The 11,811-nt window shown below is 38.6% G+C and overlaps 1 protein-coding gene and 1 pseudogene across 1 annotated transcript; both read left to right on the top strand.

Annotated features, from left to right (window-relative positions):
* The first annotated feature begins 1,098 nt into the window (after positions 1–1,098).
* On the top strand, positions 1,099–11,616 carry LOC126868578 (uncharacterized; annotated as a pseudogene).
* On the top strand, positions 7,989–9,244 carry LOC126867339 (uncharacterized). The gene is made up of 2 exons (XM_050621763.1): positions 7,989–8,145; positions 8,492–9,244. Exons 1-2 carry the CDS (start codon positions 8,056–8,058, stop codon positions 9,149–9,151), a joined length of 750 nt encoding a protein of 249 aa, XP_050477720.1. The 5' UTR covers positions 7,989–8,055; the 3' UTR covers positions 9,152–9,244.
* Positions 11,617–11,811: the final 195 nt, after the last annotated feature.

Genomic DNA, 11,811 nt, shown 5'->3' on the forward strand with positions numbered 1-11,811 from the left:
TCCTTTTGACAAGTAACCAAGGCGAATCACTCATTCCTCGAGTAAAACTTTCTTGAATCTAATCCTATTTTTTTACGTCACGTATAAAATTATTCAATATAGTCCTCAATAATCATTCTACAACGAAAATTATCATTATTAGGACTTCGTTCCAAATAGCAGATAATCATACGATCAATGGTCTTGTTGTAAATTGTATTCGCAGAAACATTGCAAAATAGCTTTAAGCATATGTACACATATACATACTTTGTAACAGTCTTATCAGAGAACGTGCAAATTTGCTCCGCCCAAGTCTTCGCGGAAATGACCCTGTTATCGGAGCTTCTCGATATTTTAAATTAGTATTTCGCATTACTTTATCTAAAAACATTTATTAATCGATACATCAACTTGTTATAGTTCTAAAATGTTTGGAATAATTGTTTATCGTGGCCGATTACGTACACTCAATAAGTTGCGAAGCTGATAAATAACTGCGAGAGGAGGAGTTTACGAAACAAATGGTAGCCTATCCACGAATATCGCAATATCACGACAGGACTTCAGTGGAAACGCTATGTTACCTTTGTTCGCTTACTTTTATAATTGAATCGTACAAAAGCCAAATCGATTAACTTTCAATGGTTTAATTTCTGAAAATGTGAGCGCTGATTGTATATTCTAGTACTAAAATGTAGAAAATGGCTAAATTGCAAAATAATCGTCTGCTTTATAGGAAATCGTTTGCTTTATGATGTCGAATCATATTTACGGTATTGATAATGGTATGCATTCAATAAACAGATTTTAATTGCAACATAGTCGGGTTTGAACCTCGATTTTAGTTTCCACGTTTCACAGACTAAGGACCATCAGGCAGAAATGACAGACATACATATATAATGTAACGTTACAATAGTTTGGATGTTATGTAGTTACGGCATGATAGGTAGTTAGGAAAATTAATAGGGAACAGTTAACGATCATTTAAGTGAATGCTTTACCCAAGAATAATTATCTAGGAGTAATTAGATAAAGGGGACAAATTTTATAGAAGTAACTCTTACTGTTAGAAGTAATGAAAAATGAATTACTTGTGTGAATTCTACCGTTTTGGTTATTGCAGACAGACAATTGTGTTGAGGTTATTCGACGTGTAAACAGAGAAAGCTCGTGGATAAATTGCAAGGCAGAAAATATATTTAAATAGAAGTGTAATTATAAGTAAGAATATAATTTGAGCTGGTCCAGATCCGTACGCTAGCTGTGTTACCCAATAACTGAAAACCCCGAAGCCAACGTTGCCTGTCTACTGTTTATGGCCTGTCTTCGTTGCAGTCTTTTGTCTACACGCTGTCGATGGCTTCAGTGTTTGAGAAAACCAAAAAGACCAGATATAGAGTTTTCTTAGAAGTGGTAACCACTTCAACAAATTGTAAAAGCAGATTCCTAGATCCTAATACTTAACAACACAGTCAAAGAAAAGAACACACGAAACATGAAATATTTCAAAACCGCAAATGTCAATATACAAGACTTGGACGAAGCAATATGCACAAGTCCTTAGAGGGTTGATTCTAGACTTTGAAATTTCATTGCTTATCCCGGGAACGATTGCCGTCGCAATAATACGTACTACGTACCTTCAGCTTCGGTAAACGGTGCCACTCGAGCGGCGCGCAAACGGAAAGAAGAGAAAAAAAACCGTGTGGCAGAGAAAGGACGCAGTCACCCCTTGTTTCCGCTCCGTCGACCCTCCAATCTTGGAAGAGGCAGAAAATAGAAACACAGAAACTAGAAACAAGAGCGCGAGACGGACGAACGAAACGAACGAGGCTGGTACGAAAGAAAGAAAAGAAAAAAGAAAAGGGAGAAAGAAGGCAGGCAGACTTTCATACGGGACGAACGATACCTTCTCGCGTCGGAAAATAAAATGAGCCGTTGAACGAAGTGGTCAGAACGACGACGAGCAGAGACACCAGAGCGAGAACAGCCAACTATGTTTCCTCTATCGTCCTCCTAGAAACTTCTCCACGGCCGATTTCCTCCGGTCTCCACCTTTTCCCCACTATATCCAGGCTGGATGGGATGAATTGCGCTTTTAGCACTTGACTTTTAAACCCGGTAAGCGGATCAAGTCCCGCTATATAGCTACTTTTAAATGTCGTCTCTTGCCCGACGATTTCACCGGCGACGACAACCACGCAGAGCCGTCGACGTCGACGACGTCTAACGGCGACGACGAGATGACACTGGTTGCAGGCGTCGCGGCAAACGGCGCGACGTCTCACGGATTAACTCGTTCGAGGGTTACGAGGCCGCGATTATGTGCCACCTGCCACGATTGCGGACGCTCCGGCATTAGTCTGTAATTATACGTGGCTCTGCGTGAAACAGGTAGCATTATGCCGTCGTAAATGGGAGACGGAATATGTAGTTCTCACCGGCTAATTGGACCCGGTTATTGCTGCTTAAGACGAGCCACATGGACTAGTGCTTTCTGAATTATTTTCAACCACCACGCGAACCATGCTTTTGCCCCGTTCACACACAAAGAAATTTTACGACGTTTTATGCGATTATTGAGTAAAAGAAGGAATGTTTGAAATGGAACGAATAGGGAAAATTTCGTTGCATGATGTTGCTTACGTTATTTGATTAGGAGTATAATTTCGAAAATTTAATATACTAGTTTCTAGAATCAATTACTTTTCCTACTTCTTATTCCGCATCTTTATCGCAATAAAGATTTTATCCCAAAAATGCAGATTTTTAAAATTAAACTTTGATTAAAAAAATGATCAAAATCTCTTGAAATGAGTAACAATCTCATTCTTTCCTTTTCCAGTTATCAGAAACAAAGGAACAATTACTTAACGCTGTTTAGAAATCCTTGATGAAATTCTATTTAATTGCTAGGAAAATCGATACCTGTAGTAAATTCCACGAAAACACTTGAAGTGTTTCGAGTGGAATGATAGAATTTCACGTGAACAATAAAAATCATACTAAATAATACCATTGGACAACAAACCTTGAGGATAAGTATCGATAATTGAGAAGTGCGACTTACGTAGGTATACCTGATGTTGGCTGCGTGCGTCGATTGATTGGAACAAAGGGTGGGAGGTTAAGTTGGTGTAACGAAAAATATTACGCGTCGAAAGAGTTTCGAAAAGAATATCGTTTCAGCATTTTCTACGTAACCACCGATTATTACCGTTAATCGCTACCACTATCGTCTAAGATACCCTTTAAATTTTTCTACACACCACAGTGTGGGACGATAACGCGTGATAACGTCCCACCATGTTAGCCGGGCGTTCTGTCCCGTTGAAAATTCGACGCACGTCGGTCGACGGCATCTCGAAAGCGACGAAAGAACACCATCGTCCTGTGTGGCCGGTCCACACGGGTGAGATTTAATAATGTAGAGTAGCGGGCTAGACGCTAGGTACACACCGAGATTGGTACACACCGCTTTCGGGCGTCTTCAATATCTGAGCAGCTCAAGAACCGCATTGTCTAGGGCGACGGCCCAACCCTGTGCTTTATGATTCTCTCTCTCTCTCACTCTCTCTCTCTCTCTCTGTGTGTCTCTCTTCTTCTTCTTCCTTGTCTTGCTCTATCCCTGGCCGACGATGACGACGATGACGAGCATTATGCGCCGGATAATGGTCCAACGGGTAGCTATTCACTCGCCCACGGTGCACGTGCAAAGAAACCGTACTTGACAAACATCCCCTACCAAAGCCTGATTGAATTATACCTCCCCGGCTACCAACCAGCTCCGCCTTTCGAGTAGGACAGATAGAGAGACGGATGTTAGGACGAGGATCAAGAAATTATGCACCGATGTTCTGATCGTGTGAATATTTGTTTTCGAAAATACGCTGTTCCGTCCTTTCGATCGAGGATTCTCAATTGAAATGTAAATATCAATGAGGAAACTTGGAAGATCCACCAAGTTTTTTCATTTCAGTAAGCGTGAGTTGCGTAATCTCTCGTTCTCCTTGTCAGTGGAGCGTGTTTTCGCCAACTTTTTAGATGGACAGCTAATTTCTGCGCGTGGACGGAGAGGAAGATATCGAAGAACGTGGATGGAAGAGGGTGAGAAAGGCCAGGCGAGGAACGCGCGCGCGTTCCCCACGTCGTCGTCGACGTTCGTGCACCCAGGAGACGATCTCTCGGTCGAGAAAGCGTCGACGAGAGGAGTCCTATTCCAATTCCAGCGAGTTAATTGGAATTGTTTGCCGCAGACACCGCGAGCCGCTTGCCTTAGCACAGCCCCGAGCCCTGTATCTCCCCCCGTCATCCGTACACCCTTCGACCTCGTCCTCGTCGAACTCACACCGGTATGTTTCGTTCATACGACTAAGCGACGTCTTCAACGGAATTAATTCCTTCCGCGACGGCGTGACTTAAATTTCCACCCCGAGAAATGAAGCGCTGACCGCTTTGAGAATACGGTACTGGGCATGTGTTTAGGGATGAATACCGATCGATGAATACCAATCGAACATCTTTAGGAACCAAGTTCTGATACGATATGGATGAGTTTTGAATAGTTACGTAAACGAAGGTGCACGTGCGTATCTTCAATTAAGGGTGCGAAATATTATGAAAATACTAAGAGTATATTTGCATTACAGTTGCCTTTATGAAAAATTGTTTAGTTCGTCTAAGATTCCTTTCGTTGATGTGCCTTTACCGAAGCATACGGTTGATTCACGCGACAAAATAGAAGCGAAACTGCAATTTTGGGCAAACTTTAATTTTATGCAATTCGGTAATAGTTCTATACAGGAAGATTACGTGCTTAATAAAAATCGGGTGGGTGAGTGGTCTCGCCGAAGCTGGAAAGTAGCTATCATACGTCAATGAATATTTTCTATGTGCAAACATTTTTACATTTCGCTTAATGAAGCTCCCAAAGCAGGTCACAAAGGTAGAGGAAATTTGTCAGCTAATGTATTCTCCTTTGATTTAGTGAAATAAGCTGGTACTTCATACAGTTTCGTTTATCATGAAACCAAGATATTTTTCTAATTGTTTGACTATCAATATGAAACTCGCACTCAGGTGTCACGTCACATATCATCAAAACATTTCCATGGATCGATATGTTTTTATAATTATTACGATTCCGAACATGAGACAGAGATATGAAACTAGAGTAATTTGCAAGGAGAATACGAGATAACGCAGTTCACAAGTATATCTTCAAATTGATAAATCTTATCGAAATAACATTATCATCTCCGCAACTTGTATATAAAATACGATGGGATACAACTTGGCAGTAGTTTACATCGAAACGCGACTAAAAAAAGTCAAAGGAGAAGAAAAGCATCGAAAGTAAGTACCGATACAAATTTCTTTGAATTAGACGACTGCCAAGCATGCATCATTTTAATGATCAATGAGCTATTTGCAAAAATTGTTGCTTTTCACAGACATGAAGTATAGAATTTTCCTCTTTGCCTTGAAGGCTATGATACACTGGATGCTCACCAACTGAAGTTTTAACAAATTCGTTATAAGACTAGCTACATCTTGCAAATATTTTATTCATCGGAATGCGCATCCACTGTAACCATATCCTATTAAAGCAGTCTAAACTTCTTTCTCTAAACATAAGCGGTCATCAACAAAAATAAAGAACTAATTTTTTTACAGATGAAAGTTATTGTAGCACTCTTGGTTGCCCTGGTTTCGGCCAGTCCTCTGAATGCTACCCAACTCCCAGCCACGGGTTCGGGCGCTCTAGCAAGGGAGCTCCAGCCTTTCCTCGACGTGATCCCGATTGGAAAGATTCTCGAAATATCGAAAGCCTACCTGGCTCAGGATAGAGAATTCCAAATAGCCGTTGAGTTATTCAGGTCCAACGAATCGAAACAATGGGTACAAGATATCGAACAGAACTTTGAATTCAAAAAGATGCTGGACTATATGCAGAACAGCGGTTTGGATATAAAATTGCTGGTGAACCGCTTCAACAAAGCTCTTGGTATCCCATCTGTGATTTCTAGGATAAAAACCTTCTTCGCTCCTCATATCATGATTACCGGTGGAATCGAAGGTTACGTCCACGATATCGGTAGTCTTATTCCGATAGATGAGTTTGAGCAACTGTACGAAGAGAAGATAGCGAACTCCAAGGTATTCAAGGATTTCATGCACGAAATGAGCTCCGCCGAACACATATCCTTGTACGTGTCCATTTTCTCGAATAAGCACTACCAAAATTTGGAACAACAGGCCGCAAACGTCGGCATCAATAGAAACTATTTCCAAGTTTCCGCTTCCTTAATACTTATACTTTCCACTGTAATTTAAAGTTGAAAGTATTAGGTTTTAGGAATTCAATTCGACAATGCTTATTGTTCATTTGTTTCGTAATAAATAAAATATAATTATGGTGCATTGAAATATTTGTTTAATCTTTCTTTAATCTACATCCTTATTACCACTACACTATTAAGTAGTCCAATTTTTACATAAGAAAAAAATTTTATTAAAAAATTTTGTCAACTACATATTTATACCAATATAAAGGAACATTTAATAAGACCGATAATTCTTTTACTGATAAGAATGTAAAACATTATCGAGAAAACCTCGCAATGAGTAATATACAGCTCCACGAGTGAGCATTTTTTGCGCAATTGTATGCAAAAAGAAATGTTACCATCAAGGAATATCAAGAAATTGTGTACGAACATTTTTCTTATCTACTATGAGGTGGCAATTCGAATGTTGTTGACAAAATACTATTAAGCGGAAGCTCCCCCTTAAAAAATTACCTGTAATCTTACAATCATATAATTATATTTATGCTCCCCCCCTCCCCTCTCTCTCTCTCTCTCTTTCTATCATGTTCCTGTGTTAATATATGCCTGCTGATTCACTCGTTCGTAATTAAACAAGTTGAAGAACATTACAAAAATTTTAGGAATATATCGTATTCTATTGCTATCGAACATGTTTGCGGATATTTTGCAAATTCTAAGATAGATTTTACAATACCAAAACCAAATGTATAAGAGTAAGAAATTTGGAATTTGTCACGTTGACATTTCATTGCAATTTATTTCTCAGTAATGATTATTAACTATTTATGACAATCTTTAGGCGATCAATATCTACATAAATTTATTTAACAGCTTGATCGCGAGCGTTACTCGTATTTACATCGCCGTGCCGCACCGTATGGCGCCCATTCCTTCCAAAATGGCATGACTTTTTCCACCTATAGAAATGGAACATTGACCGCAATGAATTTTATATCTTTTCTCGTAAGGAAGAAGCAGACTTTGCACAGTTACATGAACCATCAACGTCATATGTTATACCTTGAACATTCGTGCAATTGAAAGTGTCCTTTACAATTTCTAATGTGAAATATTATGAGAATATTAATGGTACTTTTGTATCATAGTTCTTGTTATAAAAAATTGTTTAATTCATCTAAGATCTCTTTCGAGTAGTATTTGACGTGGCTTCTTCAATGCCTCTAGTGGATTCACGCGGCGAAACAGTAACGAAACAATGGAAATTGTAATCTATGCCTTAATTCATATTCGATTAAAGTTGTGTGAAGGATGTTTTCGCGCTTATATTCGGGAAGGGGAAAGGTCTCGATGAAGCTATGAAAGTAGCCACCATATGTCGATAGATAAATATATCCTATGTGGTGTTATGTTTGTATGCCTTTTTTTATGAAGCTCCCAAAGCAGGCTAAAGAAGTCGAAGAAACTTTTTCTTGATAGAATAAGCTCGTACATTATACAGATTCCTTTATCAAGAAAGCTTCCTTCGAATTGATCGATAATCTGTGTGATTACCATTGTGAAACTAGCATGCAGGAGACATAAAAAGTTTATCAAAACATTTCTAGGAATCGATACATGTTCTTACAGTTAACACGATACAATGGATAGCGAAGGAGAGATATAGCACTGAAATAAGTTACATGCCAATAGAATATGAGATGACGCATTTTACGGGGGTATCTAGAAATCTATTAATCTTATCGAACTACAATTATCGCTTGCTTCACCTGTATATAAAATGCACCAGGACACGACCTGCTGTTACAACAGGTCGAGGAGAAAACTACAAACGATTAAAGCAAGTCAAAAGAGAAGAGAAGTATCAAAGGTAGGTACCTACCCATACAATTTCATTAAATTAAACGTGTGCTAAACATGCACCATTTTCATTGGTGACCAATCTATACGAACAAATTTTGTATTTTTACATACGAAACATAATCTTTTTTGTTTATTCTATTGAATTTCCCGTCATTTTTATCGATACTTTATTAGTCAGAACGCGCATCTTCTATAACCATAACGTAAGAAAGCATTCTATTTGTGCTGCGGATAAAATAGGAGTAGAGTTAATTACAAACACAATATAATCAATCACAGATCAATATAAACTTTTTCCTCTGAACCCATGTGTACGTGTATCAACGATATTCAGAGATTTCGTTTCTTCGCAGATGAAAGCCATCGCAGCTCTCTTGGTCGTCCTGGTCGCGGCCAGTCCTCTGAATGCCTTCAAAGTCCCAGCCACGGGTTCAGGCGAGCTCGCCAGGGATTTCCAGCAGTTCGTGGACATAACCCCGAACGATGAAATTCTCGCAGTATCGAAAGCCTATCTGGCCCAGGACAAACAATTCCAAATAGCTATAAAGTTGGTCAGGAGCAGTGAATCGAAACAATGGGTACAGGATGTCGAAAAGGCACCGGAATTCAAAATGCTGTTGGACTTTATACAGGAACGTGGTTTTGATATAAAATTGGTGACAAACAACTTCAACAAAGCCCTTGGTATCCCACCTCTGGACTCTAGGATACAAGCTTATTCGACCCCTTACCGCAATATCACCGGTGGAATCCAAGGCTACATCTACGATATCGGTAGACTTATTTCGATGGATAAATTTGCGCAGATCTACGAAGACAGGATAGCAAACTCCAAGGCATTCAGGGATTTCGTGCACGAAGTGATCTCCGCCAAATACGTACCTTTCTACCTATCCATTTTCTCGAATAAGCACTTCCAAAATTTGGAAAAACAGGCCGAAAACTCTGGCATCGATAGAAACTATTTCCTCGTTTTAGCTCCCTCACTACTTATAACTTCCACTGTAATTTAAAGTTGAAAGTATTAGGTTTTAAGAACTCAGTTCCATAATGCTTATTGTTCATTTATCTCTTAAAGAATAAAGTATAATTATATTGCATTGAAATATCACCTTCTTCATCTACATCCTTGTTACCACTACACTATTAAGTAGTCCAATTTTTACATAAGAAAAAATTTTATTAAAACATTGTTGGTAACCACATGCGTATACCAATATAAAGTAACATTTAACAAGACAGATAATACTTTTTGGAAATGTAAGAAATGTAAAACATTATCGAGGAAATCTCGTTATGAGTAATATACAGTTGCGGAGTAAACATTTTTTGCGCAATTGTATCAGAAAATAGATGTTACCGCAGAATATCGAGGAATTGTATACAAACATATCTCTTATCTACTATGAAGTAGCAACTCGAGTTTTGTTGACGAGATTATTATCAACCGGGAGGGTGGGCTTCTTATATACCTATTGCTCCCTCTTTCTATCATGCATTTCTACCGTGTTAATACAAAACATCTGCTTGATCCGCTTGTAATTAAACAAGTTGTGTAACATCTAGACATTTTTTTGCAGAAGAAACGCATTCCTTTCCTACCATAGATGTTTGTGAATGAATGGCGCGAGGTCTCGATGGAGTTGGGAAAATAGCCATCATACGTCAATAAACATTTCCTATGTGAACGATGTTTTTGTGTCACTCTTAACGAAGCTCCCAAAGGAGGCTATGGAGGTCAAGGAAACATCTTCTTGGAACTGATATAACAAGCTGGTACAATATATAGCTTCATGCCAATATATAGCTGTATGCCACAAACCTAAAATTATTTTCGATCTGTTCCATGACGTAACAGTCATGTGAAATTGACACGCTGGTGTCACAGGTAACATCGCACGTCTTCGAAACATTTTCACAAATCGACAAGTTCATAACATTAATACTACTTAATTGGAAATTGCATAGTTATATGAAGCTAGGCTAAGTCATTTGCAATCGGAGTACGATATAACGTATTTTACAAGTACACAATGAAATCGATTAAGCTTATCGAAATGCATTTACGATCTGCCCTATTCGTACGTAAAATGCAACGGGACACAACCTGGAGGTAGTTCATATCAAGAGGCGAAATATGATTAACTAAAAGAAGTCAAAGAAGAAGAGAAAATTGTTGACTTTTACATACATGAAGCATTTTTAATCCTGATTCCGTTAAATTTTGTACATCGATCCTCTATCCGATTTGTCACAGAACAGTACCTTAGACTATGATACATTGGATACTCACGAACTAGAATTTTATGATGAGAGTAGCTACATCATTTTTCAGATACTTTATGGTTCACAACGTGCATTCATTATACCCATAGCGTAATAAAGCAGTAGAATTCCTTCCTCAAAACATAAACGTGTATCAGTCATATTCAACGAATTCATTTTTTGCAGATGACAGACATCATAGCGTTCTTGGTTGTTCTGATTGCGGTCAATTCTCTGAACGCCCTCCAAGTCCCATTCACGGGTTTGGATCTCGCCAGGGAGCTCCAGTAATTTGTCGACTTGATCTCGATCGAGGAGCTCCTCGAAATATCGAAAGCATACCTGGCCCAGGACGAACATTTCCAAACAGCCATGAAGTTGATGAACAGCAACGAGTCGAAACAATGTGTACAAAACTTGGAACAGGCGCCTGAATTCAAGGTGCTGCTGAACTATACGCAGGGCAATGGTTTTGATGTAAATTTGGTGGTGAACAATTTCAACAAAGCCCTTAGTATCCGACCTCTGACCTCTAGGATAACAGCTTACTTGATTCCTTACAAGGTCACCGGTGGAATCAATGGCTATATGGAGGATGTCGCTCCCTTATTCCGATGGATGACCTGTCGCGTCTCTACGAAGACAAAATTGAGCACGCCAAGGTGTTTAGAGACTTGGTGTATGAAGTGGTCTTGAACAAGTACTTAACATTCTACATGTCCATTTTCTCGAACAAGAACTTCCTGGAAGTGGCACAACAGGTCGTAGACGTTGGTTTCAACATGGATAGAACAATTTTCCAAGCCTTGTCCCCATTTTTACTTATAATTTCCATTGCAATTTAAAGTTTTACATATTAAAAAAGCATGTATATTTGATATTTCAATGGTATTTATTGCAGCTTCCCGGAATAAGGAATAAAATATATTATGATGAATTAAAATATCATCTTTTTCATGTTATGTCCCTTTTATCTTTGCACTACACAAAAAGTTCGATTTTTATAGAAGAAAAAATTTTGTTAAGAAGTTATTAGAAAATCTGCGATAATCTGCATTTACTCAAAAATTGTAAAATTTCGAAAAGGTAGTGTTTTTAGAGAATAATTTTAGGAATATGTTTATATGTTTAGGGATAATTTTAGGAAAGCGTGAAACATTATCATCAAAATCTTGCAAATAATATAGTATAGGAATGCATATGCAATTCCAGGTATGAACACTTGACAAGGCAGTACGTGTATTGCAGCGTACGCAAGCATTTTTCTTATGTATTACGAAGCACCATTTTTCTTATGTATTACGAGTGACGATAACGAGATATTATCAAACGGAAGGAGCCCCTTTACCGATTATTCGCTATCTTTCAGCTGTCAAACTTATCTACTGCCCCCTCTCATTCGGCCATA

The sequence above is a fragment of the Bombus huntii genome, chromosome 1 (genome assembly GCF_024542735.1).
Source record: "Bombus huntii isolate Logan2020A chromosome 1, iyBomHunt1.1, whole genome shotgun sequence".
Classification (NCBI taxonomy): Eukaryota; Metazoa; Arthropoda; class Insecta; order Hymenoptera; family Apidae; genus Bombus; species Bombus huntii.